Source organism: Triturus cristatus, chromosome 8, assembly GCF_964204655.1.
Source record: "Triturus cristatus chromosome 8, aTriCri1.1, whole genome shotgun sequence".
Taxonomy (NCBI): Eukaryota; Metazoa; Chordata; class Amphibia; order Caudata; family Salamandridae; genus Triturus; species Triturus cristatus.
Genome location: NC_140591.1, coordinates 855,825,995 through 855,843,969, shown reverse-complemented (window position 1 = coordinate 855,843,969; position 17,975 = coordinate 855,825,995). Strand labels below are relative to the sequence as shown.

The 17,975-nt window shown below is 44.0% G+C and overlaps 1 protein-coding gene across 1 annotated transcript in view; it reads right to left on the bottom strand.

Moving 5' to 3' along the window:
- Nucleotides 1-17,975, bottom strand: part of DCBLD2 (discoidin, CUB and LCCL domain containing 2) — a 354,867-nt gene that overhangs the window by 13,725 nt on the left and 323,167 nt on the right. Inside the window, exons 13-14 of the mRNA XM_085622359.1 lie at nt 12,251-12,300; nt 694-831 (exon numbers count right to left, since the gene is read on the bottom strand). Coding sequence (XP_085478485.1) covers nt 694-831; nt 12,251-12,300 — 188 coding nt within the window. The remainder of the gene's footprint in view (nt 1-693; nt 832-12,250; nt 12,301-17,975) is intronic.

The following is a 17,975-nucleotide window of genomic DNA, read 5'->3' as shown; positions in this document are numbered from 1 at the left end:
TGGCTCCGATGACGTCCCGTGGAGTCGCTAGCTTTGTTGACGTAAAATAGCTATGAAAAAAGTTTCTGTGCAATGCTGCAAATGGGGTAATTCAAAAGGAGAGGAATCCACAGGCAGAAGTATCCATCAGGAAAAGGAGTATAAAATTCTGAAAGCAAAAGACAATATATGAGTATGTTCATGAAAGCACAACTGTTCTGAAGCATGCTGAAATCAGAAGCCATAAATTGTTATACAGCACTTTGCATAAACAAAAATTATGCTTCATGCAAGAGGCAACACATGATTCCATGTGAACTCACATGACCAGCTTTGCACTTGCGAATATGCACGGCTGATCACCAGATCTCTATTAGCACAAAACGTGATAAAATGGAGGACAGTTCAAGAATTTAATTTTTGAGAAAGACACATAACCTAAGGGAAGAAAGGTCTATGTGAGAAGCACACCTTAATCAATTCAATATTCAGAATGCTTGTCCTAAATAATGAACTTCAATTTATTTACACTGGATAAATCAATTTCCTTTGTTGATCAACTTATTAAAAGGTGTGGTTTTCATAAGTAGTCACTAAACTTTTCAGCATATTCATACACTGCTACCAAAAAGTCATTGGGTGAACCTAACAAAAAAAAGCACAATTTGTCCACTTTTTAAAATCAGAAAAAAGATCAAGTACACAAAACAATACCTGCTGTTTCAGTCTGTAACATGGTGGCCACTTCCCTTGGTCTCATTCGGCTCACTTCACTGCTGCTGTAACGCACTGGCGTCTCCTCATGCTCGGCTGACTTTGTAGGAAGAAATTGCTTCATTCCTTTCCACCAGCCTTCATCAAGATCCAAAAACAGAAATTACATCACACAAAACCAGTAATATTTTCAGGGGTCATTGTTTTAAATAGTCTAGAAGCAGATGTCAGATTGAGCTCTTACAAATCCCCAGATATTAGTACCTGTGAAATAGCGTCCTCCTTTTATAATCAAATGACTGCTGGAAAAGGTCTCACACCACTGCTCCCTGCCGTTGTAGGCCTAGTTAATGTATCTGAACAGTGTCTCTAACTAAACTACAGTGAATAGATAACTGGTCATATACAATGAGTGTATATTATACGTTATTTAATCAACTTTCTTAAGACTTAATTAAAAGAGAGATCAAGTTTATGAATCTGTGAACTTCTCCAATTTACTATCTTTTACCTTTCCTCTGCCCCAGAGTCCATATCCAAGGTTCAGTCCATCATGACCTTTATCCAGGACTGGATGAATTTCAACCACCTGAAACTCAACCCCGATAAGACGGAGTTGGTGTTGACAGGTGGTTGCTCCAGTCCCTGGTCCCCCTCCTTTTGGCCCCCATCACTAGGTCCCCCACCCACTCCTGTATCCTCTGTCAAAACCCTTGGTTTCAAAATCAATAACCAACTTTCCTTACACTCCCAAGTCTCTGTTGTGGTGTCATCAGCCTTTCTCTCACTCAGAACTATCCGCAGAGTCTCACGATTTTTTGCCCCAGACGCGCTCAAACTAATTCTACTGGCCATGGTGACATCTCGCCTAGATTATGGCAATGTCCTCTACCATGGCATGCCTGACTACCTCATGAGGCGCCTCCAGCTGGTTCAAAACCAGGCAGCTCGGCTGGTTTTTAACCTTTCCAAATCACACCATGTTACCCCTCTTCTTATTTCCCTCCATTGGCTCCCTGTCCGGCAGCGCGTCTTATTCAAGCTCGGCTGCACTATCTTTAAAGCCAGGACAGGATCCGCCCCCTCCTTCATCAACTCAGCTATTCAACCCTATACTCCATCACGAGACCTCCGATCCTCCTCCCACCATCTTCTCGTGGTTCCCCGTTTCAAACGGAAGAAATGGGGTGGTTCCAAATTCGCTACCACGGGCCCAGCTTTTTGGAACTCTCTCCCACTGTCCCTCAGATCCTGCACTCAATACCCCCTTTTCCGCAGAGATCTCAAGACTTTTCTCTTTACCCAAGCCTTCCCATCCTGATCCTTTTACCGTCCCCCCCCTCTTCCGACCGATTGAGTAGCTGTTACCAGTGAGCGCCAAGAAACCGCCAGGTGTACGAGCGCTATACAAAACCCTTCAAATTCAAAATTCAAATACTTATTAAAGGTCTTAGCAGCGAGCACCGGACACATGGAAAACATTCCATCTTCATTTGCATCAGCCAATGGGTATTAGAGACAGGAAGAAAGATCTAAAACTGGTCTCTTGTGTAGCCAATTAAAATATTACACTTTGATTTTCAGCACGCCAAATTAACTTTTTTCAGATATTTTCTCTAAACTAGCTGAAACATCTGTGCCATTATTTCGAAGGACAATTTATTCTCCTTTCCAAGACCCATGAAATGTCTGGACTTAACAGTTGATAGATCACAGACATTACTTTCCAGCACAAAATCAGTTCACTTTCAAGCCTTGAGGTATAGAAGACTCCCTCAACCCCAACACTTTTCTTAAATGCAACACAACTGAACAGAAGGTTTTAGAAGTGAATGGAGTCATCACCAAGTAGAGGGCCTAAGGACTATTACTACACCAGTTACACTGTTAACTTGTCCTTTATAGTACCATCCTATCCTATGTCCTTTAGAAAGATGAGAGATTAGAAATCAACCCAAGTCTCCCGCAGTGGGGAGAAAAATAGGAGAGCTCCCTAGGTCAGTAACATGCGATGTGACGGAGACAAAGACCACTGGAGGATCCAAATGGAGAAACTCAGCTTTTAAGGAAGCACATGGAGGTATGTGTACAACCATAACATACTGCAAAAACCTACGCAACACAAATATGGACAAAAGGTTTTGATTGAAGGATGGCAATCTTTAATTATAAATTTTGATATAGTTTTCATGCAGGTAACCTGGGAGTTGAATGAGATAGCATTTGAAGGATTTACGTGCTTTAGTTTGCCTGCGGTTACATCTCCAGCGGGCAGATTAAAAGTGGGACTGACACCTGGTTTAAAGTTAATATTGGCTGTTCTATTTTACCGCTCTTTTTGGATCAGAGGGAGGCACAGATATTCTGCTTATGCTGGAATGAAGACCATGAGATGTACTTTGTGAACTTTTATAATAATTTTTCTTTTAAGGGTGACAGTAATTTTCAGGGACTCTTCACAGTGATTGATATGCTTGTGGAGAAAGGGGCCCGGGTTGAATGCCTTCTTAATTTGATGGTGGCAGGTGATTTCAATGCCAAACTGGGGCATCTGCCAGCTCTCTCTCTAACCACTTTTGATCTATTTTCTCAAGAAACTGATCGCGACGTGATGGATATTAGGGGGCGGGTCCATTTTTCCCTTCTGGCCGAACCCGGTCTGGCCAATAAGGTCCCTAACTCTACTGACCGTTATATGTCAACTTTAGGGAGAGGTGCCGGGAGCACCATAGATTATATTTTAACCTCCTGGAGTATGTCTCAAATTATTAAAAACTGTGAGGATCTTACGCAGATCTATAGCGACCATAACCCCATTACTGCACAGTTACTGTCACCATGTGCGCAGCATAAGTTTAAGTCAATGCCTCCCCAGGATCTATTTATTAAGATGCAGGTTGCAGAGTGGTATTGTATTGCAATTGCATTTGTATAGCTCTTACTACCCCAGACGAGGCGTCAAAGCGCTTTTTTCGGCAAGTAGCACGCTACTCCGGGACCCAAAGAGGATTAGTGTTGAATTAGTATAGTGATTATACCAATCAGTATTCCTAGGCGAACTGGGAACCTGAAGAGTATTATGTTACAGGTAGTTTGCATTGGTGAATAGCTGCAACCTGTTATCTTGTAATCCGGCTCTTATTTTAACTAATTTTTCAAATCTCCTATTGTGGATAAAAAGGATGCTCTCTAGACCCATTGCCCAGCCACGTCGTCATGCCGAATCATGGTTTGACAAAGTATGTAGAGCAGCCAACGACTCTTTACGCAGGGGTTTAAAGCAAACTCCCAGGGACCAGAGTGCCATTATAGTCAGCAGAAAGATATATCAGCAAGCAATTTCAGAGAAGGAAATTGGCCATGAAGGAGGAGAAATGGGAATACATTGTTGGAGCTTACCAATCTAAAGACCCACAAGCTTTTTGGAAAGCTGTGTGGTCTGTTTTATCCCCCTTATCACCCCAAGATAAAGTAACAGTTCACATCTCGGCAGAGGCTTGGTTGGTGCATTTCTCTGGGTTGAATTCGCTTCCTTGCTGAGGATTACATTTTTTCCAAACCTTGTCTTTAGAGAGGATGAGGTTTTCAAAGCGATTGTAGACAGCAGGTGTAAGAAGGCTCCGGGACCGGATGGTATTCAACTTTATCTATTAATGGAGGACCCAGAGCTTTGGACTCCAGTTCTTACTTCAGTATTCAACTCTGTATGTAGCCAGGGCATGCCCTGGTCGTGGCGTTCATCAATAATTATCCCAGTTTAAAAAAAAGGAAATATGCATGATGTAAAGTGCTATCGCCCAATATCCCTCTTAGATTCCACAGCAAAAATCATTGGGAGAGTAGTTCTGGACCGCCTACTTAATTGGATAAATATTTATAGTATACTTGTCCCAAGTCAGTATGGGTTCAGAAAGGGGCTCGGCCTACTGAACAGTGCCTCAATCTCCATCTTATTGTGGGCAAAATACAAATAAACCAAGGGAGTTTCTACCCCTTTGGCATTTATGGACCTGTCAAACGCCTTTGACTATGTCTCCAGACCAAAGCTGTGGTTATCTTAGTGTGCATGGGTGTTGAAGCGGGGCTGGTTACTTTTTCAAGGCTCCGCCAGGACCTCACAGCAACAGTTAGGTTTGGGAGTGTTGGCAAATGTACAGAGCCCCTCCGCATTAAGCGTGGGGTGCGCCAAGATTGCGTCCTTGCCCCAATCCTTTTTCTCCTCTATACGAACGACCTTGCGAAAACATTGGTATCTGTGGGGGAGGACGATCCGTATGTGGAGAAATGGGCAGTTTCTGCACTGTTATATGCTGATTATGCGGTCCTCCTGGCACGGACAGCCAACGGCCTAAAAAAACTTAGCACTAGTTACGTTAGTTTAATAAGAGAGACCTGGGCCTGGAGCCAAATTTTAAGAAAACATTTACTATGGTATGTGGCCCAAGAACCTGTACCCTATTTATTGATGGCAAAACCCTAGATAGGGTCAGTTCTTTTCCCTACTTAGGCCTGGAGTTTGATGAAGGATGTACTTGACTTACTTGTATCAAAAATAGAATTTCCCGATATACCCGAGCTGTAGGTATCACTTCCTCGCTTGCTATGTCTGTTGGTAAAAAGCCTATTGCTCCTATCCTAGAGATATATAACCGGAAATGCCTGACGATTTTAACATATCGAATGGGTATTTGGGGTTGCAGGGATGCACATGCGATGCAGACAGGGGAGAATAGATTCTGTCACCAGTTATTAGGTGTTCCTCCATCATCCCCGCATTAATCCTTAGACCTGGAGCTAGGTATGGAGTACGTCCAAGATACCATCATTGCTGCCCCCTCGCTCTTTGGTGTTCAATTTGGTCTAACAAAGAAGCCAAATTCAATCCGGCAGTCATTAGAGACTCTTTAACCTGTGCTCATAGTTTGCCCATTCCATGGTTACAATATAGTAAAAACTGCTTCTCGGCACACGGGTGTGCCTCCTTGTTCAAGCATCTTGAGTCCATCCAAACAAAAAGGACAAAGATTGGGTCCAGGACAGTTTTCGTAAGCACAAACAAGCTACCAGGGAATTAATGGAAGTGGCCAAAACCTCGAACAGAGATTACTGTATTATTCAAACGGTTCCTACAATTGCCCCGTATTTATTATACTTGACCAATGTCTATGAAAGAACATTGTTGGCAAGATTCAGGCTAGGTTCCTTTCGCTGGTCAATAAGTTTTCCCTTAGGCCAGTACTCCTCAGACACTATTGCTATTTGTCCATGTGGTGAGCAATCTAGCAAAACTATTTTACATTTTGTCTTTTGTCAATTTTATCTGCCGTTAAATAGGAAGTTTTTATTACTGTTATTACGCAGACATACATTTTCCAAGTGCAAATCCGCCCTTTTCTATTTATTGCAACTTAACGGTTGTAATGTTTGCTATGCAGTTGCTAGTTTTCGAAAGTGCACCATAGCTAAAAGTAGTAGTTTGCCGTTTTGATAAAAAAGTTTTTACATTCTCTCTTGAAAATAATCATTGACCTTACATTTTGAAGTGTATATTGATGCTTCCAATTTTTATTCATTAGGCACTGTTACACTAGATATGACGCCTCTGGAATCAAAACTTCTGCACTGTCACTTTATTCAATATAAACCAGCATAATTTTTTCTTGCTATATGTTGTCGATTTTAATATACATGTTTCATTACTATATCAGATTTTACGCTCCTGAAACCTAATTTTATGGACTGTTATTCTAATAACCGTAAACCTACATAATGAATTCTATCATATTCAATTATATGGTTGTTACTAATTATCATATGTTTGCACTATGTTGTTTGTTTCTTTTTATCGTGTAGCTTTTATGATCTGCCTCTGGAAGGTTGAATAAAGAATTGAATTGACCAAAGTACACAAAACAAGGAACAAAAGCCAGGAGAGTAAGCCAACAACTGCTCTAAAGTATTTACTACAGTGCATTGTTCCATATATAAGCCAGAGAAAAATTACTTACCCGTAACAATGTTTGTGCAGCATGAAAATATTATGGATCACGTGTTTTGCACCTATTCTGCCATTTAGCAGCTGAATGAAGAACAAGTTTTCTTTAATAAACACATTTTAAAAAAAACTTTTTTTGTCTTGGAAACAGGTGTTTGAAATCAAACCCCTTAAGCACAGGCTAGAAACCCAGTGTTAAATGGGCTTGCCTTTAAACTATTTTAAGTCCAGGAGAGAAAGCTCCAAGGAAGACCACCACCAGGTCTAATGCAACAAAGTATACAGGAGAAGCAGAAAGACCCAAACCTTCAACATAATCAAGTGTCAAGCCATTTTCACTAAATCAGAGTGCAAGCAGAAGAAAGCACAGCCCAATATTCCCAGATAATGTTCCTCTGTGAAACTGAACCTACTGGAAGAGTGTAAATGTCCCTCTGCTTATACGCTATGGGTCAGAGCTAAGAAGCTTAAAAAACACACAGCATGGTACAACTGTACAATCAAGTCACATTAGGAATAAATCTTCATAACTTGCAACTCAACCAGATAATCAAATGAGGCGAATTGAGAGGGACTCTCAAAGATAAACTTGCATCCCAATTTGAAAATAAAAGGATCCTGTTTAAAAAGGCTGGAATCGAAGCTCTCTTAACAATGTCTAAGTTAAGGAGTGAACAGAGAGTAGAAAAATAAAAGCAAGAAAGCTTACGCAAACGCTTCCAACAAATTTCAGTGGGCCAACCACATTTCTATGGTCTCAAGAAAACCGATTTGGGAGGCCTTCAGTTGAAAAGGACAGTTCTAAATACTAGCGAACTATAAAAATATAGTGGCACAACTAGAAGTCTCTCTGGAGCCAGCAAGGACACGCCTTCATTTTGCTGGGGAACCTCCCAATTCAAGATGCTCTATTTAGGATGGGGGCTATAAAAGAAACAAGTTACTTAACTGTTACAACAGCTTTGCAGCTTGAGATTATCACAGAGTCACCCACTACACATATTCTGCCATTTAGTGGTGGGACCTGGAAAAACCTGCTGTGAAAATAACCTTCCTTATTTGGGCATCGAAAATAAGGGAAGTAAGTATTATTTCAACCACAAGCCCACAATGCCTACTACATAAAAGGATTCTATTTTCTGCCTGACTATGATATGGGAGTATTGGTTACTGATCGATATTATATACATGACATTTTCAATCGAATTTATTAGTGCACTGCTAATCTCTATAGGGGATGTGCGAAGATGTCATGTGAATCTTGAATAGCTTAATACCAGAGAGGTAAATAATGTGTTTTTTTTTGCAGTGTGAACCTATACTTTAAGAAAATTTTGTGAGTTGATTTTGCCCTTATGAAAAGCATTGTGAAGCAAGAGCAATCCCAAGCAAATGCTTTTACACAGTTCAGTATATTGCTGCTTCCTGAATTGGCACAATATCGAAACAGTATTATTTGTTACAAATGTGAATGGATGAGCATGAACCAACCCTACAAAGGTCTGTTAAGAAAACATTTCCTATGACAGCCATGGAAGGACCAATTTGTTCTAGTAGAATTTTCTCTTGGTTTTACATTGTCTTCCCTACTGTGGATTAACTAAATTAAACTCTTTATGCACTCAATCTTGCAACTGTGGCCTTAAATATAGATTTGCCTTATAAATGCACAGCTTGATACACAAAGGGCGTGCTCTGTTGTGCCTGCCCTGCTGTCCCTTGCCAGGTAGTGAGAAGGACTGGACCTGAATTTCTCTACATCCCTAAAACGAGGTGACTCCAAGGGCTTGCCAGCTTGCCTCCTGTTCTGAAGTTTCAGGGACACCAAAGGCTTCATCCAACCCTGCTGCAGATTTGGAATCTGCCAGCTGTGTGCGAGTCCTGCCCTGCCAAGCGGTGCCAACCCTGTCCTGGCCATTGCAGGTGGGTATTCTGGCTGCTTCAGCAAAAATACATGCATCGCCTGCTTTGTGCAGGTCGGAACTGACATTTGCCTTAGACGCCGATACATCACTGCTTCGAGGACTCCCACTGCAGAGCCTGCATATGCCACCTGGCGTGCTTGACTACCAGGATGCCATCAATCCCAGTAGCCTCAGAGTCAACCTCACTGAAATCGTGGATGAGGCTGAAAAATGAGGATCATAAGCTGTATGTCCTGGACTCTTTCACTGGGGAAAAATCCCAAACCGAACCGTGTCCAGAAAGACTCCACTGAAAGGGAGGACCTCCGAAGACATCAGGTGTGACTTTGGCACATTGATAGTGAACCACAAAGAAGACAGGAGGTTCGCCATAGTCTGGAGGTGGTTGATGACTGATTGGGCTGAGCCTGACTTTAAAAGCCAGTTGTCGAAGTAGGGGGAAGACTGGCACTCCTGATCTCCAAATGTGTGCTTCTACCATCGTCATCACTTTTGAAAACATCCAAGGGGCACTAGTGAGACCAAAGGAGAGCACACTGAACTGAAAATGATCCAGTCCTACCACAAGCCGCAGGTAGCACCGATGGGCTGGCAGGACAAGTATATGAAAACATGAATCCTGCAGGTACATTACAGCAATCCAGTTTCCATGGTTGAGGGCAGCTATGACCTGGGCTAGGGTGAGCATTTTTGATTTCTCCTTCCAGACGAAGGCATTGAGAGGACGCAGGTCTACAGTAGAATAAAGACCTCTGTCCTTGAGCACCAGAAAGTAGCGAGATTAACAACCTCATCCTACTTCAGACACCCTCTCGACAGACCCTATGTCCAAAAGAGCTTTCACTTCCTGCCGCAAAATGGAGAGATGGTCTTCCGTCAGTGGCTGGAGGGACAGTGGAAGGTGCAGCAGAGGAAGGGCAAGGCATATCCCCTGCCAACGATCTGAAGAACCCACCTGTCCAATGTTCTTGCTCTCTAACCCGTGAAGGATCACTGGATCCTGCCTCCCACTGGGTGGCTGTGCTCTCCTAAGGGCCCACAAAAGGTGTTTCGCAGGTGGGGCTGCAGGGGCCAGTGGATTGGGTGGCCCATTGGTGTTGGCCGCTGGGGTGGTGGGCACTCCAGCTTCGACTGCAAAACTTCTATTTTCCTTGCTGAGGCTGGCAGTATGGGATAGCTCTACCAAATCCTTGAAAGGAGCGGTCATGTTGATGCAGTTAGTGAGACTGGGAGGATAGGCCCAGAGAGCGTGCAATAGCTCTGCTCTCCTTAAATCGCTCTAAAGCGGAATCAGACTTATCCCCAAAGTGGTCATCGCCTGAGGCAGCTGGTGTTTACAGGTCGGATGGCAAGGCTACAGGAAAAAAAAAGTTTCCAGCCATTTAGGCACCCTAGTGGGGGGGAGGGGGGGGAAGTAGTAGGAAAAGTGTTGGGGTTAGACCTGCTCAAGGACGCTTGCACCACCAAACTTTCAGGGAAGGAGTGCTGAGAGAGGTACACAGGGTTGCCCAGGGCAATGGCATCCCGCAATTTATCTGCTGACTGAAAGGCCGGAGCACGGTTTGGCCCAAGCCCCCAATAAGGTATCTGTTTGTGCCTAATTGAAGGTAAAAGGATCTCAGAAGATGTCTGACCCGGCTGGAGAACTTCATTCAATAAGTTAGACTTAACCTCCAAGGTTGGGAGTTGGAGGTCAAGGACTTTGGCCGCCTCTACGCATTACCATGGCGTAGGAAGCAGATTAATTTCTGGCGAGTCCAGGGGGTGAGAGAAGGCCCATTCCAGGGTAGGTGTCAAGACTTCTAGCCTCCTGAAAGTCATCATATCAACTGTTGTCTTGATACAGGTTAGCAAATTCATCCCCTGTGTTGTAATCATTGTCCGAGCTGACAAGTGAGAATAAGGTGTGCTGCTTCCCTTATGGAGGCTGCAGATTAAGTGTCCTCGGAAGCAGCTTAGGTCGAAGTCAGACTTGGACGGACTCAGTCGGACAGACTGGCATGAACCATGATGCTGGAGACGGGGTGCAGACCGGAGGCGCTGTGATGGGCCTGGAGGGTCCAGCTGGTGCCAAGGGTAAACCCACCAGCAGGTACTCCAGGTGGAAGGCCTCTCAGCTCCATGCAGCCAGAAGCTGCAACAGAGTTGCAAAGGATCCGAAGAGCCAGAGCTTGGCTGTGCAAAACTCTTCTATCTGTTGTGGATTGGTAGATGGCCCTCGGAATTCATTTGTGCCGGACCCAGTTGTGGGATCATCTAAGAACTTGGATGACCATGATAAGAGGGCCACTTTGCCACCCTAGCGCCTGCAACAGCAAATGCAAGGTGAGAGGGTGATAACTCACACTTCGATTTCTTGCGCTTCAACTTACCAGAAGGTTTGGATTGTGATGAAGACCAGCTTCTATGGAGTCTCCGGTGACTCCTGGAGAGGGACCAAACCTACTCAGACTGCAATTTAGATAGGTCTCATTGAGGAATCTTCTTATGCTTGGCAAAGTAAATTTCTCCTCGCAATCCTGAATGGCCTTCTGATTCATCGGCGCACAGTCACTGCAGGTCTTGGAGTCGTGATTCAACCCCAGACACCGCAGGCACACTTGATGGGGATCTGTCAGACATTTGTTGTGACAGTCCCTACAGGCCTTAATACCAGTTTTAGGATGTGACATCCCAATGCACACTCTAGAAAACTTGTAAAGTATTGAGGTGAGTGTCTCTGAGAGAGACACAGCTCCCCGGATCTGTATCTAGTGGCGCGGAAAGAAGGAATTGACCTCAGTGCATGAGAGTGAAGCTATATGGCCTCAGCACTTTGAGTGGAACACAGTGCCACCGTCTGCGGCACAGAAGTTTTGCTGAAGAGTTTCCAGATCCAATCTGATACCTGAGGAATATTCAAAAGGTGAGGACTATCAAAATACACTGTCAACCTGCCTCACTAGAAGAATCCAGCATTATAAAAACAATGAACTCAGAGTCCAATAAAGGTGTAACCCAATAGGTACATGGGACATGTAATTCCTGGATACAGAAGCAAGGTGATTGGAGAAGCAAGATTTCATGGAACAGTGACATAATACCTAAGCAGTGGCATACCTTGCCATATGAATCACAAAGTCAGCACGACAGGCAGGAATTTGTGTTATGGAGGATAGCTAATGACCCAGTATGGTACCAGGAGCAAAATTCTACTATTTTATGGAGGTCATTGATAGATATTGAAGGTGGCGATATTCTGTTATGTAAAGTAGTCTGATAGTACAAGAAATTTCCTCTTACAGAGGTGAAAAATCTGCAGGCAAATCTCTATTTTCTGATTTCAGACAGTAAAGGAGAAATAGCGTGTCAACATAAAAAATACATCCAAAAACAAGAAAACTACAGACATATTGCACATCCTTACTTTCACTTTCTTTTTTAACAACCTATCCATAACACTGAAATGACATTTACTACATTTACTTTACACCCTCTTACCTTCACTTTGCCACTATTCATAAACCTAAACTGTACCACGATCCAGTTTCATTAACCTCATTTTTAAATTAATTACATTAAATGATATAAATGCTAAAAGCTATTATAGCTCTAAAATGAATGATTTGATAAAAAAAAAAAATATGCCTTTTTTTACCTGCACGATCCCAGTAGGGCAATTCATAGGTTCCTTCAGTTTTCTTTCTTCTGAAATAAAAACATTTAAAAAACAAAAATCTAAAACTTATGTTAAGTTGACTTGCATATTATAAAATCACTATCTGTGAACATGTTTTTTATGATATTTTACTGAAATGGAGTGATGGCAAAAACACTGTTCCTTAAAGAAGCATTCATGAAATGATTTACTCCCAAGGCACGCACATTGGTGGAGTGTTTTTGCTAAGTGTTTAAAACATGTTAAACTAAAAAAAAAAAAGTTACTTACCCTTAGTAACGCTATTTCTGATGGATGCTCTATCTGCAGATCGCTCACCTCTTTAACACTTTTCCAGGTTCCTAAAACTTTTCTCCGTAGGTCTATTGAGACATTAGGGGGCACTGGTTTCATACCAAAGTCGGAAGTGACGTCCATGTGTTGATGTAGGGGCCATAATCGCCCCATCGTCGAGACGATGCCAGTTTCCCATCAATTTATTTCATGCCTCTTAAGTAGCATGATGGGAATTATATCAGATTGCGAAATGCAGTGCAACAGCAAAAACATGGGATCTTATTATAGTGGCTCACAACTATCCTGTAAAAAACAGGGAGGGGGAACGGTGAGGAATCTGCAGGTAGTCTATCTACCAGAAATATCATTACCAAAGGTAAAATACATTTTCTTTTGATGGTTGCTTTTACCTGCAGATTCCTCAACTCTTGAATAGATTCCCAAGCAAAACACTCTTACAGGACAGACAGCATTGATGGATGGTTATACCAGGAAGTCTTGTAGCAATGATCGGGCAAAACGCCCATCCCTCCTTACCTCCAAATCCAGATAACAGTGCTTGGCAAAGCTGGGAAGGAATGACCAAGTAGCCGCTGTGCAGAATTCACTTACAGTGACTCCCCTAGCCAAGGCAGATGTTGAGGACACAGGCTCTCATTGAGTGTGCATTGATGCCTTCCAGTGGGTCTTTTGGGTCACGGAATGGCAGGTATTAATGCAAAAAATAACCCTCGAAGACAACGTCCTTTTCTGTACTGCATTTCCTTTTCTGCTGCCTACATAGCCTATGAAGAGCTAGTCATCTGCACGCACGTTCTTCATGTCGCCAATATAACAGCTTACCACTCTTTGTGGATTCAAGCTTTGCAGTCTTTCCTCCATCTCCGTAGAGTGAATTGAAGGAAAGAAAGATGGAAAAGTGAATGACTGACAGAGGGAAAAGGGTCACCAACTTTGGGAGGAAAGCAGCTCTGATTTTGAGGACCAATTAGTCCAACGAAAATTTGGGGAAGGGTGGCTGGATGCTCAGTGCTAGTAATTTACTGAAAAGTCTGGCCAAGGTAAAGGCAACTAAAAATATATTTGAATGGTTAAAATCCTTTAGAAACAACTTTGAAGGGGGTTGAACCAGGTTTGGATCTGACTGTGGCATCACAAAAGGAGTAGGAGGAAGCATACTGGTAAGACCGTTAAAAAATAGTAAAATAATGGAGTGCTTGAAAAGGCATGGTTGATCCAGGAGGCAACAAAGAGCCAACAAAGCTGCTAGATACCTTTTCACCTTCTCCACGGTATATTGTTTCAGTGCTAAAGAAAATGTAAACTTGAGAATGTCAGACAGCTGTGATTTCAAGGTGTAAATCTGGTGATTTTCGCCACTAGTGACAAACCTGTGCCACCTCCCTGAATAAACTGATTTGGTGGACAAACGACAGGTAGATTAGATCACATTCACTGTCCCAAACTATCAGATCCTACAAACTTTGAAGATGAAGAGTCACTAAAACACAAAGTAGCCCACTGGATCAGGCACACCAGGGGATTCTATTCAGTTATCGGGAAAGACATCATGGGAGCTAGAAGATGTTCCAGTGCTATGACACCCTTCAACACAATCAAACTAGTCTTTAGGAAAAAGCACATAATTGATGGCCTTGTTACAATAGATATTCAGTCTTGCCCGCATAAAAACTCATCATACAGTCTAAATATATAGGTTTAGGGGCAAGGGGACCGACGTCACCAGGCGAATCTGCCCTCTTGCCAGATGTTAAGTCTGGGCTTGATAATAACGATTGACTAGGAGATGGCTTAAGCATTTTCTCCAAACATCAACCCCAAGTAAAAAGGACTAGTGAAGTTATAAGTCTGTGTAATAACCATCAGGCGCTGCAACCGGGGGGCATAAAAATATGCAGAATAATGAGGCAGTTGGAGTCTGTATTAGCCGAGGGGACAGAAGAACCCATAGAGGATTTCAATATTTCAAAAACTATAGATTTGCAGACATCCCTTGAGAACAGTAGCTCTAGGTGCCTAGAAAGGGCCTATGATGCGCGGGATCTAACATTTTCTGCTGAGGCAAAGAAAAGATCCATCTTTTCAAGCGCTCTAGAAGACTCCAGTGAGGACATTAACCGTCCCTTTAGCAGTGCCCAGGTTAATCACTTTCCACCAATAACCTTATTCATTTTGTGGCATGCTACAGGACTCCAGGCAAAGCTGCTACTCCCACATTGGTGCCATTTTATCAATAACTTTGATTGAATATGCTACTTACCAGTATGCATCTGTTCTTGGCATGTAGGGCTGCTGACATTCATATCTGTGCATAGATCGCCGCCTAGTGTTGGGTCCGGATGTTTACACGTTGTTGTCCTGGAAGAGTCTTCGAAGTATCCTGAGATAGGTGACTCCTCCCCTGGACCACAGTGCGCATGGGCATCCTCTCCATCCTCAGATTGTTTTTCGCCATTGTGGCAGTGATGGAGTAGATACAGAAAGTGATGACCATGCTATACAGTAATTCTGAGAGCTGCAGCTGCTACAGGCGCCGGGGAGGTGGGTGGGCGATATGAATGTCAGCAGCCCTACATGCCAAGAACAGATGCATACTGGTAAGTATGCATCTCTCTGGAAGGGGAGGATGCATTGGCCATGGATCGCTTCCATCAATGCATGAACCAGACCATGGACTGGCTCAGACGGAACTCTCTTCAATTTAACAGCGGTAAAACTGAGTTGGTATTCTGCTCACCATTCAGGATTCCCAAACATCTTCCTCTTGAATTCCGTCTTACACCGGAGGAAGGACCCCTTATACCAGTCAGAAAGGTCCGCAATCTTGGGGTAATCATTGACGACGATCTCCAGATGGTTTCCCAAGCCAGTAAAACTGCAAACGTCTGCTTTGCCCTGCTGCGACTGCTCCGAAGTATTCTACCTCTGCTCCCTAGGGAGTCGCGAGCTACAGTGGTGCGCAGCACGGTATTAAGCAGACTTGATTATTGCAACTCCCTGTATCTGGGGGCTCCGCAGTATGTCCATCAAGGATTGCAGAGGATTCAGTCAGCCGCAGCCAAATTGGTGCTCGATAGGCAACGCCGCTCTTCATCAACCAGAGCACTAAGGGACTTGCACTGGCTTCCGGTGAGAGAAAGGATCCTCTTCAAGTCCTTGTGTCTGACTTTTAGAGCAGTGCACAGACTAGGCCCAGTCCCTTTACAGGACAGGTTTGCTCGCTACCTTCCAAGCAGACAACTACGCTCCTCTACAGCTGGACTACTGACGGTCCCGAGATTTAAGCGTATGAGGGTAGGCGGAAGAGCCTTCAGCACGGTAGCCCCTGGAGAGTGGAATAAACTCCCTGCGAACCTGCGACAGTGCAACTCCTTACTCGAATTCCGTAAGGGACTTAAGACCTGGTTACTTCCTGAAGCTTAATCTTGGCATGTCTATTCGGTCCTCCTCTGTCATCTCTGATGCTCTCCTCTCAGTCTAAAGCGCCAAGATGCCCGTAGGGCGATAGCCGCCTATATAAGTTTCACAATCAATCAATCAAGTAGCATATTCAGTTCGAGGCATGTGGGCTGCTGAATTCATATCTGTGCATAGAATACATAGCAGTACCTCCCATTAGCGGCGGCTACCAGTGCCAGCTGCAGCGGTCTGAAAAAGAGTTTTGAGAACAGCCTGTCCTACAGCTGCCTGCTGTTTTGAGTGCACATCTACACAGTAGTGTTTGGTAAATGTATGTGTAGTGGACCATGTGGCTGCTCTACATATATCATGTAAAGGAATGTTTCCCAGGAAAGGCATGGAGTCCCCTAACTTACGTGTTGAGTGGGCTCGTGGGGGAATCGTTAATGTGCGTTTAGCCTTTTGATAGCAAATTTGAATACATTTAACGATCCATCTGGCTATACCTGCTTTGGAGATGGCGTTGCCTTTGTGTTGTGGGGAAAAGGCAACGAAAAGTTGTTTTGTCTTCCTAAAGTTTTTAGTTCTGTCTATATAGTACATGAGGGCTCTTTTGACGTCTAGTGTATGGAGCATTCTTTCAGCGACATTTTGTGGATTCCGAAAGAAAACAGGCAGTTCAATCGTTTGATTCATGTGGAACTGCGATATTACTTTAGGCATGAATTTGGGGTTGGTACGTAGTACGACCCTGTTTGCGTGAACCTGTATGAATGGCTCTTGAATGGTTAGTGCCTGGAGTTCACTAACTCTTCTCAACGAAGTGATTGCTACTAGGAAAGCTACTTTCCAGGTGAGGAATTGAATCTCACATGAGTGGAGAGGTTCGAAGGGTGGACCCATCAGTCGGGTGAGGACCAAGTTGAGGTTCCACACTGGTGCTGGTGGGGTGTCTTGGGGGAATTACTCGTTTAAGTCCCTCCAAGAAGGCTTTGATGGCAGGCACTCTGAATAAAGAGAGGTGCTGCCTGTTCTGGATATAGGCTGCTATTGCGGTCAAATGGATACGTATTGAGGTGTATGCCAGATTGCATCGGTATAGGTGTAAGAGGTAACAGATTATGTTTTGAATGGATGCGTCTAGCGGGTTAATGTTATTGTTATTGCAATAAATGACAAACCTCTTCCATTTGGCTGCATAGCAAGCTCTGGTAGTGGGTCTCCTAGCTTCCTTAATGATCTCCATACAGTCAGGTGGCAGGTTTAGGTAGCCAAACTCTAGGACTTCAGGAGCCAGATCGCCAGGTTCAGCTGTTGCGGATCTGGGTGCTGAATTTCTCCATGGTTCTGCGTCAAATGCGCGGGTTTGATCCGCAGCCTTTGATGCGGCACCACGGAAAGTTCCAGAAAGGTGGTGTACCATGGCTGGCGTGCCCATGTTGGAGCAACCAGGATGAGTGTCAGTGAGTGTTGTCGCAGTTTGCGTGCCACCAGCGGTATCAACGGCGCTGGGGGAAAAGCGTACGCAAATTTGCCGGACCAGTTCATCCATATCGCATTGCCCTGCGACTGTGGATGTGGGAACCTGGCGGCAAAGCTTTGGCATTTTGCGTTTTCGCTTGTGGCGAATAGGTCTATCTCTGGATGACCCCACTGTTGGAAGTACGGTTGGAGTACTGACGGGTGTAGCTCCCACTCGTGCATCTGGTGGCTGTGTCTGCTGAGCAGATCCGCCATCTGGTTGTCCTTGCCGGGGAGGTGTTCCGCCATGATGAATATGTTCCTCTGAATGGCCCACTTCCACATGCTCTGAGCCAGATGAGACAACTGTGGAGAGCGCGTTCCTCCCTGCTTCTGTATGTAGTACATGGCAGTCATGTTGTCTGTCCGGATCAACACGACTTTGTTGCACAAGTGTACCTTGAAGGCTTTCATTGCCAGGAAGATTGCCATCAGTTCTAGAAGGTTGATGTGCATCTTCTTTTGTTGTATTGTCCATAGTCCCTGC